The 21,626-nt window shown below is 46.6% G+C and overlaps 1 protein-coding gene across 3 annotated transcripts in view; it reads right to left on the bottom strand.

The window, feature by feature from the left end:
- Window positions 1-21,626, bottom strand: part of SNX27 (sorting nexin 27) — a 990,538-nt gene that overhangs the window by 908,044 nt on the left and 60,868 nt on the right. For all 3 annotated transcript variants that reach the window (XM_069650534.1, XM_069650552.1, XM_069650543.1), the window contains exon 2: window positions 19,091-19,322. In XM_069650534.1, coding sequence (XP_069506635.1) covers window positions 19,091-19,322 — 232 coding nt within the window. The remainder of the gene's footprint in view (window positions 1-19,090; window positions 19,323-21,626) is intronic.

Below are 21,626 nucleotides of genomic sequence, written 5' to 3'. Positions count from 1 at the left end.
GGCTCATCCACTTATTGGAAAAAATAGGTATAACACTGCTGCGCTATTACTCTCAGTGGACACCGAGAAAGCGTTTGACCGGGTAGAATGGTCAATGCTATTTAAAGTCCTATCCTGCATGGGATTTGGGGAACAATATATAGCCAGGATCAGGGCAAACTATAACTCCCCCTCTAGCAGGGTGGCCATCAATGGAGAAGTCAGACAAGATAACAATTTCCAGGGTACGAAACAGGGTTGCCCGCTCTCCCCACTTTTGTACGCTATCTTTTTGGAACCCTTTTTAATAAAAATGAGGGAGGCTACCCACATTAAGGGGATCGAAATGGCAGGCACACAACACAAAGTAATAGCGTACTCAGACAATATGCTGATAACCTTAGAAAACCCGGAGTCAACTCTACAGACGGTGGTTAGGGAATTAGAAGAGTTTGGGACCATATCAGGACTGAAAATCAATAGGAAAAAGTCAGAAATTCTAATCCTGGCGGGCGATAGGGGACAGATAGAAAGGGAAGCTAGTCTACGGGATCTTAAAATTGGTGGGAAGGGCATTAAATACCTGGGAATAAGAATAACCCAAAAGATAGAGCAGCTGTATGGGGAGAATTACCAGCAACTCTTAGCAGACGTACGTAAAGACCTAGAAAGATGGAACCCACTACTGATCTCCTGGTGGGGTAGAATACAATCGGTCAAGATGACCATTCTCCCAAATGTTCTATATTATTTCCAGGCTCTCCCGGTGGGTGTCCCCCACACCTTCTTTAAAACGTTATCTAAAACTATTTCCTCATTTATCTGGAGAGGAAAGACCCAGAGAATCGCTAGGGCTACCCTCACAGCTCCAAGGGAGGGGTGGGGGTGGCGCTCCCCGATTTTAAGAAGTATTACCAGGCGGCACAACTAAAGGTCCTGCGGGAATGGATGGGGGAAGATCCACAGCCGATCTGGGAGAAACAAGATCGTGCAGTGGCAAGGACACCTTTGGTGGAACTACGCTGGAAACAAAAACAACATAGACACCCTAATATAGGCATAAGCGAAGTTATGAGGACCACGTTGGAGGCATGGGACTCCCAAACACGGACAGGCATAATGACCACGACGCTAGGCCCCTTAACACCCATATGCCGAAATCCCCAATTCCCACCAGATATGGAACAAGGGGCATATGAGAAATGGGAAGAGGCGGGCATAACGAAAATAGGGGAAATGTTTATAGACAATGAAATTAGGTCACATGACTCATGCTACTCAACTGCATCTGGCACCCGACGAGATAAATACAAATATGAGCAACTTAAACATTGGCTGAAATCCCCGGATATTACCAAAGCGGCAACGAGGGACCCCACGCCTTTTGAGGCCTATGTTATCTCCAACACAGGGGCAAAAAAGTGGGTATCACTCTATTCATTTATAAACGCACAAGGGGAGGAAATAAAGTGGTCGTACATGATCAGATGGGGGCAGAACGCTTGGGGACGAACCTACAAAAACCCAATGGGAGGACCTATGGAAATTAATCCCCAAGTTGACTCGCTCTGCAAAGACTAGAGAAATGTGGACCAAAATAGTAGTTCAGTGGCACTACACTCCAGAAAGATTGCAAATCATGTTCCCCAAAACATCAAACAAATGCTGGAGAGGATGTGAGGAGGTGGGATTGTGCAGGCACATTTGGTGGGACTGTAAAGGAACAAAACCATTCTGGGAAGAAGTAAAGTGAGAGATGGGAAAGATGTTTCCGAATGTGGCGCTATTGGGAGATGGGGTGTGATAATGCGGCATGAGAGACCATACTGCAAAAAAATAAAATAAAAAATTAAAATAAAAATAAAATCGCAGTGGAGAGGCTTCATGGGGCTCCTCATAGCGTCATGGGCAACCATCGCCCAGAATTGGAAAAATAAGGACCCCACATTGACTTTCACATGGATGCAAAAGGTATGGGCCCAAATAACAATGGAAAAAGTCACCCACACAATTCAGGGCACGAGAGACATATTTGTAAAGGAATCAGAAGGGGTACTTGAATATCTCCAGTCGGACTTCATGGTACAATGGTTACCCCACAACATAAAAGTATCGGATAGGGGCGTGGCTACGAGGGCCATGTAGGAGGACGTGATCTGGAGGAGCTCCCGAGATCCTGAAATGATCCTGGCGGAATAGTGCATAACGACGTGCCTACAACTGCTGAAAACACACATGTCGGTGTGTGAATGGTCTGACCGTGCTTGGTGAACTTTTGGAAGGCGTGGGAGGAACGGCGGTGGAGTTTTGTGCGAAAAAGATAAGGAGCGCCTGAGACGAAAGACACAAAATGGCCGACCAACGAACGGAACAAAGGAAGGAGCAGGCCGCACGATGATCGAGCGATAGAGGCGTACTGTCTGCGCATTTGTAACTTGTGCAGAACACAGGTCCTCTGGGTCATGTCTAGCAGAACGGTGAGGCCGAAGGTGAAACAGCCCACCTTGGACGACTTCGCTAAGACGTCCCCTGGTCCGGAAAATCCCAAGAGTAAGGACAAGTCGCTTACAGGCAGCATGACGGTGACGGGTACCAACCAAGAGGTCCTAGCTGCGATTGCGGACTTAAAAGCAGCCTGGGAAGCTAAACTTGAACTGGCCGTAACTGAGCTGAAAACAGCATTGGACCTTAAGGTTGGTGCGGTCCAGGAAGAAGTGAATTTACTCCGGCAGGACGTCAGGGCCTTGGCAGAGCGCACGGAAACCCTCGAGAAAGAGGTGAGCCCGAACACAGCGGATTGTGCCTCCCATAAAGCCGAATTACATGCCCTGGTACAGAGAATGGGCAACTTGGAGAACAGAGCGGAGGAGGCGGAAGGACGTGCCCGACGAAACATTCGCATCGTGGGCCTGCCGGAGGGATCGGAGGGCCACGATCCTACGAGTTCATTGAGTCTATGCTGCTGCAGGAGCTACCCAGAGGAGCCTTATCTCAAGGTTTTGCGGTGGAACGAGCGCATAGAGCTCCAACAAGGAGGCCGCCGCCAGGAAACCCGCCTAGGCCCGCAATAGCCAAAATCCTTAATTACCGGGACCGGGAGAGGATATTGGAACACTTCCGTAAGGGAGGAGCGATTACACGAAGAGCGGGAAACATCACGGCCTACCCGGACTATACCCTGGCTGTGCAGCGTAGCCGCATGAACTTTGGGACGGTAAAGTGAAGATTGAGAGAGGCGGGCCACAAATACATGTTGCTGTATCCGGCAAAATTGAAAGTTTTTCATAAACACAAAACCGTTTGAGACTCGAGGACGCCATGGGATGGCTCGACGCACAGGGATGTCCCCAGGAGCCTGACGTTCGGACGGGAAGAGGAGATGGAGGAGATAAGTAGTGCACGAGGAGGGTGCCACAAGATGTCACGGTATAGATCCATGGGACTTGATTATAGTCATTTGCGCGGCCTTCGTGAGAGAAGGTCAGACTGTTGCACAAGATATTATAAGCACTGTTATTATAGTATTTAGGGGAGCCTTGCAGAGCGGATCTCTTTACCCCACTTAGTAACTTTAGCTTAGTGGCCACTAGGGCGACTTCACCCTACTGAGCTCTGGGCATGTGGGGGTGCCCGAGTTCCGAGTTTGAGTTTGCACAAGAAGCTACAAGTAAAAGTTAGAGGGCTGTATCTGTTTCGCGTGGGCAAGTGGGATTAGCCACACGGAAGGGGGGAGGACACTCATGAGCTATGGGGGACCTTAAGATCGTAACGTGGAATGTCAGGGGACTCAATAGTTACTTAAAGAGGAACAAAGTCATGATGTATTTGAAAAGACAGAAGATTGATATTGCACTGTTGCAAGAGACGCATCTGACCCAGCAAAAACTGGAACTGGTGGGGAAGAAGTGGAGAGGTACTGTAATAGGCTCTCCGTACTCTGCCTATGCTAGGGGAGTGTTGGTCTGGGTGGCACCGCACGTTCCGCTCCAACTTACACAAGAGGTGGTGGATAGGGAGGGGAGGTTGGTCATATTGAAGGCACTGGTGGAGAATAGGGAGGGGTGCATTATAAACACGTATGCCCCCAATCAAAATACGGCAGCATATTTTAGGACTCTGTGTACCAATCTGGGTGCGTGTATGGGGGGAGCGGTTATTTGGGGAGGGGATTTTAACTGCGTGCTCAACCCCAAAGCAGATAAATCCGATGGTAAGATCGATAGGCCCACCCCAACGGCCAGGCACTGCAGACACTGCTCGACGACTTCAAGCTGGCAGATGTTTGGGGGCTGAATCATCCTAATCAAACACAGTACTCGCATTACTCAGCTCCGCAACAACTGCATACGAGACTTGATCATTTTTTTGCCACGCCAGATGTGGTGATAGAGACCACCCAAATAGACTACAAAGCGAGGGTCCTGTCGGACCACTCGCCTCTGGTTCTGGGCTGGCAGTACTGCCGCCCCAAAGCGCGAATACCGACGTGGCGCCTCTGGGCTGAGGCGCTCAGGGACCCGGTCTTCAGAGAAGATATCAGGGATGAGATCACACATTATTTTGAAGAAAACACTGGCAGTGTGGATTCAGTGGGCACGCTCTGGGAAGCCTTTAAGGTGGTATTGCGGGGTGCTGCTATTGCTAAATCAAAAGGCCTACAGGGTGGGGTCCTAATGGAGTTAGGGGAAGCGGAGGTTGAACTGGAACGGGAAATCAATAGGGCAGGAGGGGATGCGGAACTTGTACTCAAACTGCAGCAGCGGTGTGCAGAGCTTTGGGAAAGGCTTTGCAACCTTAACTATAAGAAGTATGTCGAGAGACAACATGCAGGTGGGGATAAAACCGGCCGTCTTCTGGCGTGGTTATATAAGAGCGAAACCCCTAGGCCCCCGTTTAGGACGATAACCAGAGAGGATGGGGAGGTAGCGGACACCCAAGAGGGAGTCAATGAGGCATTCTCAGACTACTACAGGGCATTATATGAGGACAAAGGGAGGAGCAATCGAGAGGAGATAAGAGAAACTTTAAGAGACATGGAATTACCTAAGATTAGTGCCGAAGACAGGGAGGAGCTGGATGCACCGATTACGCTAGAGGAACTGGAGGAGGTGGTGAAGCAGTTGCCCACCTGTAAGAGCCCGGGTGCGGACGGACTCCCTAGCGAGTTTTATAAAGCATATAGAGAGGAGGTACCCCCCCCCCCCACGCTAGAAATGCTCAATGAGTCTTTTGAGGTGGGCCGGCTGCCGCAATCGCTTAGAGAAGCGATAATTATACCGCTTCCTAAGCCCAACAAGCCGGGGCACAGCTGCGGCTCCTAAATGCCTTTGTCAATGTTGAACCAGGATGGCAAGATATTGACGGCGGTCCTGGCCAATAGGCTGCGTAGAGTTATTAGCAAACTGATACACCCGGACCAGACAGGTTATGTCCCCAACAGAAATATAACCCACAACCATAGGCGACTCCACCGGGTGATTGAAGAGGGGAACAGAAGCGATGGTGAAATGGCGGTTGTGTCCTTAGATGCAGTCGAGGCTTTCGATTCAGTGAGGTGGCCATGCTTGCTGGAGGCCCTGAGGGAATACGGGATGGGGCCGGGCTATGTTAGGTGGGCGAAATTGCTGTACAGAGAACCGCTGGCTAGGGTACGCACAGGATCGGTGATATCCGAGAGATGGCAACTTAGCAGAGGCACCAGACAAGGGTGCCCCTGGTCCCCGATGTTATATATTCTGGCTCTGGACTCCTAGCAGTGTACCTTAGACAACAATATGACATGATTGGTATTGAGGTGGGGGGAGAGAAACACCTAATATCCTTATATGCTGACGATTTGCTACTATATCTGAAATATCCGGAGGAAAATCTTCAATTTATTCTAGATGTAATGGAAAAGTGTGCAGAACTGTCCGGCATAATTGTGAACCCCCACAAATCGAGCATGTTCCCATTGGGTAGCTACAGAGGAACCCCTCTGGAGCGGTTGCCAGTGTTGTCGGTGCCATGGGCGGTTGGCTCCTTCCGCTACCTCGGAATAGATGTGCATCACACGGTAGAGGAGGAACATTTGCATAATACTGAGATGGCTGTGGGACAAATCCGTATAAGTATGATGTTTTGGCAATGATGGGAAGGGGGGGCAATGCTCAAAATGGTGGTCTTGCCCAGGCTCTTAAATTTTTTCAGCAATATCCCGTACATGATACCCAAAAAGATTTTTGCCAAGCTGAATGGTATGTGCAGAGACTTCCTATGGCATAGCACTCGGAATAGAGTGGCGCTATGGAAGCTGCAGAACTTCTATGACAGAGGGGGTATTAAGCTGCCAGATTTTGAGGCCTATTATGTAGCTGGCCAGTTGCAATATGTGGCCAAGTGGCTCTCTGATGAGGTGACTCCGGAGTTTAGGCTGTTTGGACAGGACTGCACTCCGTTTTACCTAAAGGAAATTATTTGGTTGCCTAGACTTGTAATGAAGGAGCGCCCGGGTATGATGATGCTTGGGTGGAAGATGTGGCGTAGAGTATGCCGACTGATAGAAAACCCGTACCCCGTGTTCCCCGCAGGTACCGCTGGTGGCCTTGGCAGGGGAAGATACACAACTAAGAATGATAATCAGGACCTACTGGGAGTCGGTCGGGCTGGTTACATTGGGAGATGTCTGGCAAGAGGGGGTCATTAAGGATTTTGAAGAATTAGGGGGAAGAGGCAGGCTTGCATAGAGGCCAATATGTCACATATCTGAGGCTTGTGCAGATTATTCGTAAAACCTAACCTGAGACTGCATTGGCGGAGGAGCCAGACGCCACCATGGGGACAATACACGACATGTCAGAGGGAGGGCATGAGATCTCTAGACTGTATGAGATGATGATGACCCGGATAGGGAAGGATTTGACGCATTTGAGGCTGGATTGGGAAGCAGAGGTGGGAGCACAGATGACCGATGGAATGTGGGAGCATGCTATGGGATACCACAAGAAGGTGTCCAGAAATGCCAGATTACAACAAATACAGTTGTACATAACGCACAGAGCCTATATGACCCCGATGAGAATATCTAAGTTTGTAAATGCGGGACGACAAGCGTGCCCAAAATGCGATAAGGAAGATGCTGATATGACACACATGTTTTGGCCTTGCCCAGTGATTGAGAGTTTTTGGGGGGAGGTGGCACAAAAATTAGCTGACAAAGGGATAACGCTCAATATGGATACGGCCTGGGCCGCCTGTTGGGAGGGTTTCCCAGACCACGGAATACTAAACATGTTGGGAAATTGAAGGTCTTGGCATAGGTGCTTGCAAAACGAAGGATTGCCATGGGCTGGAAGCAGTGCCATATGCCACTGGTCGAGGTATGGTGGCGGGATCTGCAAAAATGGGCGGAGGCTGAAACGGTGGTATGGCAGGAGGCATGTAGCAAGTTTGGGGAAGAAGTGAGTACCTTGCTAGCATGGAGAGTGTTAATAACTGGACTATTTGGCACAATAACGGATTCTGCAGTCTCAGAAGAAAGCGATACCCTGCCACACGCAGCAGATACGGAATGAGGAAGAACAAGCTCTTAAGGGGGGAGGGATTGGTGGTTCAGTGGCGTTCATTTATTGATGTTCATGTGTATTGTTGCAAATAATGCTGCTAGTTTGGTTTGTATTGTTTGTTTGGTTTAAAAAATAATAAAAACCGTTTAAAAAAAAGTATCAGATATTTTCAATGCATAAAACCCCCAAAAATTGTACATAAGCGCCCCGATGGGGATGGGGGATGGGAGGGGATTACTGTTTGATTATGTTGATGTTTGACATGGAAATCTAATAAAAACAAGTTTAAAAAAAAAGTTTTAAAAAAAATGTGTGCGCACGCATGTCATCCACTGTCCTTTCACAAACGAAGGAGGGTGACACGCCTGTGGCTAGTGTCTTACGACATTTTTCTCAGATGTCCTCCCCGGCCCCCATAGAAAAGAATACATATGGATTGAAGCAGGGACGTATGAACTCAGTTGGCTGCAAGTTTCATTTGGCTTAGTCCCATAAGAGTTGCACAATAAGCACTACCAGGGAACAAGGCTTAAGGCTGAGCAACCTTTGAATGCAGAAAGCACTGGTAAGCTGCATATGCTACATATATTTTTGCTGATCACTACCACGCCAACTCATCCTTCTGCATACACCTCTCGAACTCTGAACTAAGCGCAACCATAACTCTACAGTACAACAAACCGCTCGCACTTCACTACACCGCAACAATGAAAAACCACACAGCCTCGCACAACAGCACGACGGCAACTGACCGAAAATTGACATCTACGCTTAGCGAACGCTGGAAACCGAACTGAAACAGCCAAACAGCACATCACAGCTCTCTTGCTCTTTTCTCCCGCTCAGTCCTACTAACTTACACCCCCACCTTACCCTCTTGCTTTACAGATCCACTAGCGTGCCAAGGGACCACACAGGTGGTGATAGTGCGCGGTATAAAAAACCTTTAATATAACATAACATGTCTGTAGGCAGACTGATGTGACCGTTGGCCTCTTTGGGTATTATGCTGCCGATACATGGAGCAGTGTCCAGTACAGAGGCAGATTTAACACTCGCCAGGCAGACAAATGGCAAGCGGCCCATGAGCTCTGCCCCACCCCCTCCCAGTATATAAGAGACAGTGGACTCTACAAAAAGAAAACACATTTTGAAACTGTCTCAGCCAAAAAGCTGCAAAGTGGAAATCAAATTTTTTCTGCTGTGCCCCAGCAGAGCAGACGATCCCTGCTACTGTGTGAGGGATCCAGTGTGGACAGCAGGAGCCAAGACCCCCAGGGTGCCCAGAATAATGCTGCTTCTGTGGAGGGCCCAGCATTCCTGCTGAATGGCAACTTCCACTGTGAATGTTGCGGTGTCACAAGGAGACGCTAAGAGCTCAATGTGCAGAAGCAACCCAAATACATACACCACATTCTCGAGTGAAGATTTCTCGAGTCCTTCAGCACCATGTCAAAAATGGGGGAAACTTGCATCAGCAAACACGCAACACCACAATCACAAAGTTACACAAAGCCCACTAAAAGTATAAAAAGCTGTCGAAAGCATAGAGAATGCAAGCAGCTTTCTCACAAACAGATAGATCTCAGGTCGTCTTATAATCAACAATCAAGGAGCAATATATAACCAATTGAAAATTGTATATCTAGTGCCTTCCATCAGCGTAAACATGTGTGCTGTACATGAAATGGGGGTGCACGTGGCGACAGACATGTACATGTCATAGTATTATTCCAACGCCAGTCCTGCAGTTAGCAGAGCACCTGCACGTTACTCCTAGAAGATGTGTGCATCAAAGCCTGCATATGCGCATCAAAGCCCTGCTTTGCTGTCATTCACTCACCTATTAAAGTGTTCAGCCGCACGCAGCAGCAGAACACACCCAGGAATATCAACAAGAACAGAATTCAGTTCTAATGCATTCAGCAAAAGAGCTCCACAGACTACACTAGATTCTAAGAGTGCGCGGCCTGCTAGTGTTAACAAGCATTGGAAATGCCAGCAGTTTATTCTGGCTTTTTTGTATTCAAGAAAAAGGCATTTGCCAGGCACTGCTGTAATGGTATTAACTGGATACCAATGGCAGAATCTAGTAGCGAGTACCTGGTCATCAACTAGCAGTTCCAGGCAAATTCCAAATACTTAAACAAACCCAAACTGTTGACTTTGCCAATGTTTGTTTTTAACAAAACTTCAGTGAAGGAAACACATAGTGCTTATAAATTGAGCGGCTGAAGGCAGATCTGGTTAAGACATTTTTATTACACCAGTGGCCCTTTTACAGCTCCAATTATGTCATTAACTCTAAGAAGACTGCTTTGAAAAAACCACTGGCAGGCACTTGAGTGCTAAGTTTGAGGGCAAGGCTTGAGAACAGAGCTCAACGAGTTCCAATGAGATGTTCTAGGCAGGGAGGGGCAGGAACTGGGTGGGAATGGCATGGGCAGTCAAAGGGTGGGCAAATAACCAAACAGCACCTAGAAGCTTTCAATCCCTCCACATATGCCATTTCTCCCTAGCTGTACTCTAATGCAATAGTCTTGGCAGCCCATACCCAAAACTGGGAAAAAGAGCTCATACTCCAATGTGTCCGAATCCTGCATTGCCTTTCCAAACGTATGGGCCTTAATGCCAGAGCCCTGCTTTCAAAATAGATGAATGTCCAGTGCTGGAACCTGACTTTTTTACTGGGGGATCCCAGCCAGCAGAGTGTAGGAGAGTGGGTATGTTAACTCAGCCCGCCACAAATATTTGCCACTCAGTCCCTCAGAAGATTAATAACGAACACCTGGAAAATAGCCTAGTTTCTTATAATGTCACCAAAGTATAAAACATGCACACCTTTTAAACCTAAAAAATGTACTTTGTCACATCCTGTGACGTCTTCCCATTGCCCATGTTAAAAAGGCCCCCATTTTTCTACTTTTTAAGACTTGCACGCCATTTTCCGATGTTGGTTTATTTATTTGATAATGCGCACCAAACCCTTGGGTAGCCGGGCGCAAACAGTACAAGAAAACCTAAAGCTTGGTTACATAGCATGAACAAGTGCAACAGATAAGTACCAAAGGTGCATACATACAAGTAGTGCAGGGGCGTACCCTTGGAGGGCCAAGGAAGCATTGGCTTACAGTTAATATACATAATATACATAATATACATAATATACATATTGGGTTACAGTACAATGTGACTCAACAAATGCCAGGGTCAGGTGCAGGCCAGGAATGGTAGTGAAGGGGAGTCCGGTTAATTGTCATTAGTGCGCAGCCATTTAAGTACCTTATGCCTAAACGTGGGATAGGGTTGTTCTTGTCTGAGGTCAAGTGGTAGCTTATTCCAATATTGCGCAGCCTTGACAGGGAAGCTAGTTCCTCAGGCAGTCGAGCGTTTAAACCTAGGAGACTCCAGCATGGATGTATTAACCGTTCTAGTGATACACTAGCCAGATCTCCCTCCACCAGACCAACAAGGCAATGCCACACCAACCAACTTAGGGTCCCCACGCATCAAACGAGCTAAAGCAGGTGGAATAAGTTTCTCCTACATTGCCCCTAAGCTATGGAACGCACTACCTAGCACGCTCAGAGCAGAAACCTCTCTCACTGCCTTTCGAAAAAAATTGAAAACCACCTTGTTTAACTAATTCCTCTTCCTTTGTATCGTTTACTCTTTTCCCCTCCTCTCCTGTAGCTACTACTCTTCTCTTGCAACTAAGTAATGACGTCACTGTATGTACAACACGTCATTTTCATATCTGTAACAAGCGCCACGATGCCCTCTGGGCTGCCTGTGCGCTCAACAAATGCGAATTAATAAATAAATAGTAGGGCGGGCCGCTGTTCTCCTGGTGATTCTTTCCACTAGGTAAGGAGGTGCTAGGTTGTTTAAGCATTTGGAGGTTAGAGAGGTTGTTTTGAGGAAAATTCTGTCCGTTATTTTCAGCCAGTTAACCTCTTTCCTATATTTGGAGATATGCTCTCTGTAGGGCGACATTCAACGCTGCTCTCAGGGCGTTCTGCAATCTTTGCATTTTATCTGTGATGTATTTATTGGCTCCCGAGTACAGGGCATTGCAGTAATCTAGTCTTGACATAATAAGAGCATTGGCAAGGGTGATACAACTAGCGTTGGAGAGATATGGTCTAGCTGCTCGGATTAGTTTGCAGGCATAGGTTGTGGTGGAGGCTAGGGAGTCGACCTGTTTTTTTAAGTGTGAGAGTGGAGTCGAGGTAGAATCCTAAGGTTTTGACCACAGACATCACCTTGATAGTATTGTTATCTATGTTGAACGAGGTATAGTTTGGGCCTAGTTTTCTGATGTTGGTTTCCGAGTCTAGGATTAGTAGCTCCGTTTTCTCATCGTTCAAGCAGAGGCCATGTGATGCCATCCATGCTTGAATGATGGAATAGATTTTGTTCACCAAGGCTGAGTCAGTCTCAAAGTTGCCCGAAAGGCGTATGAGGATCTGGGTGTCATCTGCGTAGTTAGTGTAGGTGACACCCAGTCTATCCAACTTGTCAAACAGAGGCTTGAAGATGTTGTACATAGTAGGGGAGACACAGGATCCCTGAGGGACACCACAGGTAATCTTGATGGGGTCTGCGGAGGCTGTGGTGGAGAAGACTTTCATGGTACAATTAGCTAAGAAGGATTGGATCCAGGCAATAGCCTCTCCAGTGAAGTTGGCGGCAGATTTGAGGTGGTTGCAAAGGAGAGCATGGTCCACCAAGTCAAAGGCTGCCGACAAGTCCAATAAGAGTAGTAGGGCTGTTTTTCCATTGTCCTTTAGTTCTTCAATTTGTGTCTTAAGATCTAGCAGAGCTGTTTCCGTGCCGTGGAGGGGGCGGAAGCCAGATTGCCTTAAGCCAAGTAGGTGGTTAACTTCCAGGTAGTCCTGGATTTGTATGTATGCTGCCCTATCCAAGATTTTGAGTAAGAACGGTACGGTGGTGATAGGTCGGTAGTTGGTAGGGATAGAGGGGTCCAGTGTTTGTTTTTTTAGCAAGGGGAGGACCCAAGATTCTTTGAGGTTGGCAGGTACTGCATTTGATTTAATGGAAGAGTGTATAAGCTTGGCTATGAAAGGGGCTAGTTCCCTAGCTGCGTCCTTTTATTATTTGTGCTGGGCGAATATGGCCCTTGCAATTTGAGGGTTTAAGGGATAGTACTTTTTCAGTGTCGATTACAGAGATGGTCTTGAAGCTAAAGGGTGCGGTTGTCCTGTTCTCGAGTGGTTGAGTTGATTTTGTATCGGGAGGCAGTGTAGCCTTTTTATTAGCAATTTTACATTGGAGAGAGGAGATTTTGTTGGCTAGGGCACATTGTATGTTAGTACACCATACCTTGTCCTTAGGGGCATTTTCTACCAGTTGGATTGGGGATTCCAGTTCTCGGAGGATGGAGAACAGTTCTCTGGTGTTGGAATTGGCTTTGGCAATTCTATCATTGAAGGTATTCTTTTTGGTTTGTATTATTTCTTTTTTGTACAGTTTGGCCAGTTCAGTTAGATTATTTTTGTTATTTTCGTTAGGGGAGTGGCGCCAAATGGATTGGAACTTTCTTTTTTGTAGTCAAAGCTTTAAGTTGAGGAGTAAACCAAGCATTTAGATGTGTTTGTCTAGCTTTGCGCTGTTTGACAGGGGCAGTCATGTCAAGTTCCTTGGTCATAGTGTTATTAAAAGGTGTTTACTAGTATGTCAGGGTTGGTATTACTTTCTTGCCCCGTGAGGGCTGGAAGGAGGAGAGGTATGAGTTTGTCAGCAGTAATGTCCTTCTTGCTTCTGGTCGGAAAAGGGGGTGCCATATTGTTAGTCTTGGGGTTGAGGAGGTCTAGTGTGGCGGAGAAGGTTATTAAGTAGTGATCTGTCCAAGGTTGCGCGGGACAATATCTGTAAGATTAATATTGCAGTTTAGTTCAGAGACCCAGTCAAGGGTCCTTCCTTTAATGGGAGTTGGAGAAAGGACTTTTTGGGTGAGACCATGGTCACTTAACAAGGCTGCTATTGATTCAGAATGCTTGTTGTCTGTGTCATTGAAGCCGAGATTAAAGTCTCCCAACAGAAGTGTTTGAGTGGTCTTTTGTGTTGTTGGCTGGGAGGCTGGCTAGGTCATCTTCAAAAAGGTACCTAGAGGCCCTGGTGGCCTGTATATCAGGTGGATGGTTAGTGTGCGGTTGTTGGAGAGAGGTAGTTTGGCTGTGAGTATTTCACAGGACAAGTAGGGTGCTGGCGCGGCAAGTCTAATAGGAAGGGTCGTTCTGAAGATGATAGCTAGGCCACCACCTCTGGCATTCGGCCGGTCTACTTTAAGGATCTGGTAGTTGTCAGGTACCGCTAGCATGAGAGTCGGTCCTGCAGCCTCATGTAACTACGTCTCCGTTATGGCCAGTAGATCCAAGTTATCGTTATTTAGGATGTCTGAAATTTCAGTGGCATGGGCTACCATTGATCTCGCGTTAATGAGGGACCCTGTTAGCATTTGTGTACCATTAGCTTTAGAGAGTAGTGGAGGTTTGGGTGAGGTGGTATTCTGGTCTGTGTGAATTCTGGTGGGATTTGTATCACAGGAATAGGTAGTTTGCAGTGATAAGGGCCGAGCGGTCTTAGACTGGGAGATGGTTTGTCTGTTGGAATTGTTATGGTAGTTCCTTTTAGGTTCGTAGATGTAGAGCAATCTAGACCTAAGTTTCAGGTTTCTGTCCTTTGGGGGGTTTGTTTTGGTAGCAAAGACATGATAGTAAGGATAGCAAGGGTGAGTATTGGGGAGTGAATGGATTTAGTGGAGTGGGCAGTGGGCATCTTCAGGTTGTGCCAGGAGCATGTTGTTGTACAGGTATTTAAAATATTCTAATGGAGGTAAGGTGGAGTGTGCTGGTAACGTTGCATGTGATCAAAACACTGACTAGGGTTCGCTGTGGGCTGATATTCGAGTTCAAAGTGGGAGGAGGGTAGGCAAGGTGCAAGCCAGCTGGGTCTGGGGACTGCAGGGAACTGCAGTATGTTGGCAACCTTATTCAGTTTTAGTGCGAGAGGCCAAGATCACTCGTGAATGGAGTGTGTTGTGGTCTATCAATAGTATACAGTTTTTGGAGGAGGCAGACAAGATGTGCGTCAGTCATCAAACATTGCATCCAACTAGCCTTCTTAGAGCCATTTTTCTAGGAAATTGTGTGGTCTTGATAATCTGCAAGTAATTCTCTATTGCCCTTAGCCTTCAAACATGTTCATTTCCAACATTAGTTTCAGGCTTGATCATCTAATATTAGTTTGATAGCAAAGCCTGCTGAGGAGGCCCAGGTGTTTCCAGTTAGTCAAACCCCTAAACACAGGTCACTAATAAAGACAACTTTAAATAAAAAAGCTTTTGTAGTGAAGGTTCGCCATTGGGCACTTATGACTGCAATTAACTGCCCGCCCTAAGCTCCACCTCCATGACCAGCCCACGTGGGGCCCTTTTGTCGGGTGCTGCCCACTAGGCCCTTTGCCTTAAATCTGCCACTGGTCCAATAAGAGCACTGGGTGACCCACATTGAGAATAGAGGGATTCAAAATCCTGCTCTTCCCCCGCAGAATGCACACAAATTCTGCTGCATCATTATAAAGACTCTGTGTCGTACATTATTATGCCTGTCAAGGCTGAGCCCACCTCCTAGCCAAAGAAGCGTCACATGTACATTCACTAGATCAGGCCTGACATCGCTCGATTCCCCTTGCTTGTTCGCAAGCAGAAACCCAATGTTTTGCCATTGCTCATGTGAGCTGTATAGTGGCATTTGCGCCTCCAATAGCAGTGATGCAGTCCATCCACACTGTATTCTCTATGTGGTCCGGTTTCCATGCCACCTTTTCAAGCGGTGCGGATGTCGCACCAACTGGGTTCCCAAATATTTTCTAATCACAGGGGTGCTCAGATAGACAATGGTACCAAAAGGGAAACAGTGCATATTGTGCTGCCTTCGCCCCATGCAATGGACTTCTAAAGATATTGCTTCACTTTGCAATTACACGAATATACCTCTCTGCTGAGGAGTTCCTGGTTAATGCAAAAGGTAAGACTGACAGTTCGTTTCAAGTTTCGCGTTATATCAGCTCGGTTGCATGTGCAGACTCCCACTGCATTGAATTTCACTGCAGAGATCATTCGGGAATTAATTTAAATAAATGGATTCCCGTTCTGTTATCTCGGAAAAGCACTCCTTTATGAATATGTATCTTGGTATACCTCTAAAGCGTCCGTTGCTTCTTGAAGCTAGGTCCGTGCTTAATGAATACCATAATAATAACAGTTTTAAAAATCCTCATTCCACTATTCCCAACAGTGGGTTGTATTGGAGTGTAAAGCTCAGAAGCGACCATCAGATTGCATGGGTGTTTTACAAGGAACCTAAGCAAACCCATTTCCATTTATAGCACAAAAGCTTCTGTCTCTCAGCAGGAGTAAAATAAGGCCAGTGGGTCTCCTGGGGCCACTGACTGGGATGCACATCTTTGTTATTTTCACTGTGTTTCTTTACCCGCATGTTACCCTTGCCTATATATTTATCATCAACTGGTGCCTTTCTTCACCATCATCACCGTCTTGTGGCCAATGCTGGATTTGACTTTTATGGACTTCATTCACGGTGCGTCACTCTTTCTCAACTCTCATGCTGGACTTCCTTTGCATCTTGTACTCATGATGGCCCTGAATCATGCTATTCCCATCTTCATCTTGTATCCTGGCTTGCAACATTATGTGTTACTACTGTCTTCTACAATTGTATTGGCTCTCCACTCTTGCTTCTCCACTCTTTTTGACTGCTTACTCTCTGTTCTCTCCTCATTTCCCTTCTCCCTTTTCCTATCTCCTCCCCTTACTTTCTTCTATGCACTTTATCAGAATTGTACCTGGACCTAATATGATAACAACCTCGTCTGTTTCCTCCACCCTCCCATTACTGTTTTTTTCCCTCCCCACCACCCCTCCAGCACTATCTGAAATGTCGCCAGGCCTAATATGATAGTCGCTTGTTTTGTTCCTCCCCTCCCTTTCTGCACCCCTCTCCCTCACCTTTTGTTTTTCTCCAGCTCTACCAGAAATGTTGTCAGGCCTAGTACGGTAGTCACCTGTCTGTTTCCATTTCCTTCCCACTCTCCCCCACCCTTCCTTATCTATGTCTTAGCTCTTGCACTATCTGAAATGTCGTCAGGCCGAGTACGATAGTTAATTTCACATCCTTACTGTTCATGGCCTGTAAGAATGGGGTTGTATTTTCCCTTGTTACCTCCCTTGCCTTGAAGCGGTTTGAAACACATTGTGTATAGGCGCTATATAAATAAACAATCATATCATAACTTCGAACCACCAAAGTGTGAACGTTGCGCCATGGGACGAGCAGACGTCCAACAGTGTGCTCCCACTAACTTCCAAACAAGACTCACAATGGTGATAGCAGACGTTACAACTCATTCAGGCGGGATTCGGTTTCCGGCAGTTACTGAAATGATCTCTCCCTGAAGATGTTTTAGCATCTTAATGACTGCTTTTTGTGCACCATCTATAAAGCCAGTCAGATCCCTCATATGCCCAGAATCCACAAAGGATCTTTATCATTGCTCTCCTGGTCCTAGCAGAAAACGTTTTCCCAATGTGGCACCTGGAAAGTCATGGGCCGAATTATGACAGTAAACAGTCTTTTTACAAGGGTCATTCTTTTTCTTAAAACATTCTCTGTGGACAGACTTTTCGTTTCTGACCCGTTCTGAAAATCTGCACCTTTAACAGCTTCACAAGGGGAATAAAGGCTAGACCTCATAAAAATCCTACTTTCCATGGATGTAGGACTATATGCATCACAATGTAACATTTCGAACGGGGGGGGAGGACATTTCCCCGATATTCAATAAGCAGGTGAATCTATAAAAAGATCCAGTGTTGGAGAACTTGTTATTTCTTGCACCGCTTAGCAGTGTAAACTGCTAACAGTAACCTTTTCAGCACCTCCATTCCTGATTAAGCCACCTTCAGGCAAGTGCAATCGAATCAGCTCCAATCTCGACATGTACTTTCAAAGAAAAAAACAAAGGGCACAACTTCAACAATTGGACAAAATATAGACAAGACTTTAGTCGGTTGAACCACAAGGGATAGCAATGGATTTATGCATGTCCTAGTCCTGTGCAAAAGCAACAGTTTGCCTGTTTGGTCTTCCCGTACAGATTCAGACGTTATAAACTGACTTTGTGTCCATCTCACCAGCCAAATTCCCAAATGGCATTACAAGAAAAATACAGACCAAGGGTATTTTCCTACAAGCAGATGGTAAGGACGACACTCTGGGGAGGGTGAATAGTACACTACCAATATTACAGGTTTTCAATCGTGCCATGTTACATTCAAGGAACAGTGAATGCCATTAGCTTATGAAACCAACTGCACCCTATCCACCAACCAAATAGCACACTGCAGGGTAAGGGGAGGTCTGATAGATTATTGCTGTACCTTTGTATCAAAATCAGTTATCAGGTTGCCCTGTTGCAATAGAGGTCCTGCACAATGCTGTGCTATATGTTAAGAAAAACAGTACACACACACACACAAAAAAGGTTCTGTTCTAAACAAAAAAAGCAGCCAGACAGTGGAACGGTAGGCACAGACCAAAGGAGGAGCACTACACTCCAGAGCACCAACTGTGCTTTAGAGAATTCGGAACTTCTTGGATTATAGCACAATACCCATTTGTTTTAACTGAAGCGGTCGCAAGGCACGATGGTATTCTCTCACTACCTACATGGTGAGTAAGAGGAACAGTAAAGATGTTACCCGAGATCACATTAATAGGTCACATGACTAACCAAACCACAATCGCTAAATTGCGATGCGGCACCCTTCATTAACATTCATTTAGGCTGATGTGGTGGCAAAAAAGCAAGGGTCATAAACACCCACCACTAATATATCACATTTTTACAATATAGTCCTTTTGACATAAGGTGACTTGTCACTCGCCCTAGGTATAGCCCTTTGCAAGGTTTGGGTGAAAGCTTTCATTTCCAAGTAGCCTTCATCAAGTGCATTCTTCAGAGGCTTAAAGTCATACATTCTAGCAACTATCTATGCATCTGGCTCTCGCTGTCCCTACAAGTGGGGGTTTGGGCTGTTGGGGGGCGGGGGTAGCAGGGGCAACCTAGGAACGTTTAAGGGAAAAGCCCCTTAGTCCTATGACATTCAGCGCTCCCAATAACAGTAAATATCTGCTCTTCCCAGGCTCCATTCACACCTCGCCCCTGCCCCCCTCACAGGAACTTAGCGGTCACCCACAACCCTGCCATTTAAACTTTTGGCATTGGTCTGCTCCTTCTAGGAATGAGCCCTCGCGTTATGCAAGCACTGCAATTGAGGCATCCTGTCCAATGAACTACAATTAGGTCAACAAGGTGCATGAAGTCAGGAACATTAAATCACTGTCACACAGCAAAGCACTCACAAAAGGAAAATATTTTATATTATGCCTATGTATTTTCCCTGACTGTGGCTGGCCCCAAAATTACCAGGGAGTTACAAGCACAACTCTTTTCATACTCACCACAAATTTCTCTGCATTCTGTTCTACATGCTTGTACGTGGGTATTGAAATAGGTACCGCCTGCTTCTCAGAGTAGTCGTAGAATGACTGCCCTGACGAGTCATCGCTGGGATCAAGATTGTCTGCCTCATGTGGTGGGACAGATAACACTGTCAGAACAAGTTCCTTCTCGCCGGCACGGATTAAATCAACCACCTGCTTATGCGTTGCCCCCTCTACATTCACACCATTCCTGAAATGGAGAAAAAAAAAAGGACTTAACTACAGAAGTGGATCAGTACTTCCAAACGTCATGACCATTGTAAACAACTAAAACCAGAGAGTCAAGGGCCTGGCATTACCGTCGGGTTTCCAGGAAACCAGGGGGCATAACAGCACATCTCAATTCACACTGGATTTCTACAGACATTCGAAGACTAAGCAGCCAACATTAAGATAAATAAAGCGTTTTACGGGCTGAAACCCGAATATTTTGTTGGGTTACTGATGTTGGAACAATATTTTCCTGCAATAACTATAAAGGTTGGCTTGCTTCCTCAGTATTTTAATTTCCCTGTGTACAAGATTATCAATAAGTCAGTTTGCCAAAACTGCAGTAATGGCAGATAAATGGCACCTCTGGCCATAAAGCAATTACTTTTTGGTCTTCTGGGATCTACCTCAAGATTGAAGGGAGAATGCTGTAGGAACAGACAGTGCATGGTTATGTAGTGAAATAGCTACATAGATTTGTCCGGTCTGCTCAGAGATTATACTTTAAATTGTGTTCGACGATATACTTGGCCAGGCACAAACAAATTCAAGGCCTAGGTGTCATGAAGGTAGAGAAGAGCCTCTTTGCAGTGTATGCTGAGAGTAAGGGAGTTCCAGTGGGCAGGAGCTTGGACGGAGAATGAGGATCCTCCAACTCTGGTGGAATTGAAAGGGGGATCAGAAGGAGCAGCACACCGCCATATCTAAGGTTTCTGGTTGGTTTGTAGCATCTAAGCTTGCATTAAAGGAATTCAGGGCCTGTCTTGTGAAGGGTGCAGTGTGTAGAATAGGATAGGAAGCCAGTGGAGCACCCTAAGGGCAGGAGTGACGTGTTCTTTGGGTGCAAGGGCAAGGAAGAGCCTAGCCGCAGAATATTTTAGCATTTGGAGCTTTGAGCTGGTAGGCAGGGGTGCAGAGATCGAGGGAATTGGCGTAGTCTAAACTGCAGAGAATGATAGCTAGGATTGCTGAGAATCTGTGAGGGTAGGAGGGATGAGGGGAAATTCGTCTGAGGATGTGAGGTGAAAATTGCATGCTCTGGATACAGCGCCGATGAGGTGAGAGCATGTTCGATCGGAGTCTAGGGTGCATCCCTGGTTCTTTATTGAGCTCAACGCTACAGGTGGGGATCCTAGGGAGGGTGGGTTGGGGATGAGTTAAGTTTTACATCGGATCAATATTTCGATTTTAACAGGATTGAGGAGGTGGTTAGCCGCCATCCAGCGGTAAATATCTGAGAGGCACGGTAAGGATGGGAGGCGGGCAGAGTTTTGGCCATCTTGAAAATGATCTGCGTGTCATTGGCATAGTTGTAGCAGGTTAGGTCATATGAGCAGATAAACGCAGGTAGAAGGCCTAGGTAGAGGTTGGAGAGGGGAAGGGACAGGGAAATCCCTTGAGGAGCCCCTTTGGCGACTGGGTGGGAGGCAGAGGGGAAGGGTGGGAGGAACAGGATTTGTGAGTGGTTGGCAAGGAAGGAGATCCTCCATCTTAGAGCAGAATCCCTGGTGCTTAGAGAGTAGTCTGTCCCGAAGGATGGAGTAGTCAATAGTGTCAAAGGCAGCCAAAAGGCCAGAGACAGTTTAGTGCAGCACAGCCTTCCGAGTCTACCATTCTTTTCAGGTAATGCCATATGGAGACAAGGGAAGTTTGTTGCTCTGAGGGGTCCAATTCCAGACTGGGCAGGGTCGAGTTGGAAAATGCATGCTGTGAAGAGGCAGAGCTGGGTGTATCCTGTGAGGTCTACGAGTTTGGCAATGAAACAGATGTTTGAGATTGGGAGGTAGTTGGATGGAAGGAGTGGATCGAAGGAGGGCTTTTTAAGTAGGGGCTTGACGCAAGAGGTTATGAAAGTTGCAAGGAAGATGCCGGATTTAATTGAAGGACAAGTTACTTACCAACTGTAGCGTTCTTTAGATTGGACGTATTCCTCATCTTAGATATTCGTATCTTCCAGCTTGCTGCTTCAGAAATTATTCACTAGAGGGCGCTGTGCTCGAGGCGTTGAATGTCCCTCGAGAGCCGCCGACCATCGACCTCATTCGTAGTATAAAGGGCTCAAGCCACGCCTGTTAGCTTCAGTTCTGTTTTTACAATGTTATTTGCCGCATCCGTTGACCAGGCTTTCATTGACCTCTGGCTCCTAAGGATTTTGGAGTGCAACTGGCGTAAACTGTACAGCGGGGTAGGCTGGGAGGGTCGATGAGGAATACGTAGGAGGAACATACAATCGAAAGAACGTTACAGTTGGTAAGTAACTTGTTCAAATGGATTGTGTCCTCCC

This window comes from Ambystoma mexicanum, chromosome 1p (assembly GCF_040938575.1).
Source record: "Ambystoma mexicanum isolate Mex_15411 chromosome 1p, UKY_AmexF1_1, whole genome shotgun sequence".
Lineage (NCBI taxonomy): Eukaryota > Metazoa > Chordata > Amphibia > Caudata > Ambystomatidae > Ambystoma > Ambystoma mexicanum.
The sequence above is the reverse complement of the archived record's forward strand: the minus strand, read 5'-3'. Positions and strand labels throughout refer to the sequence as shown.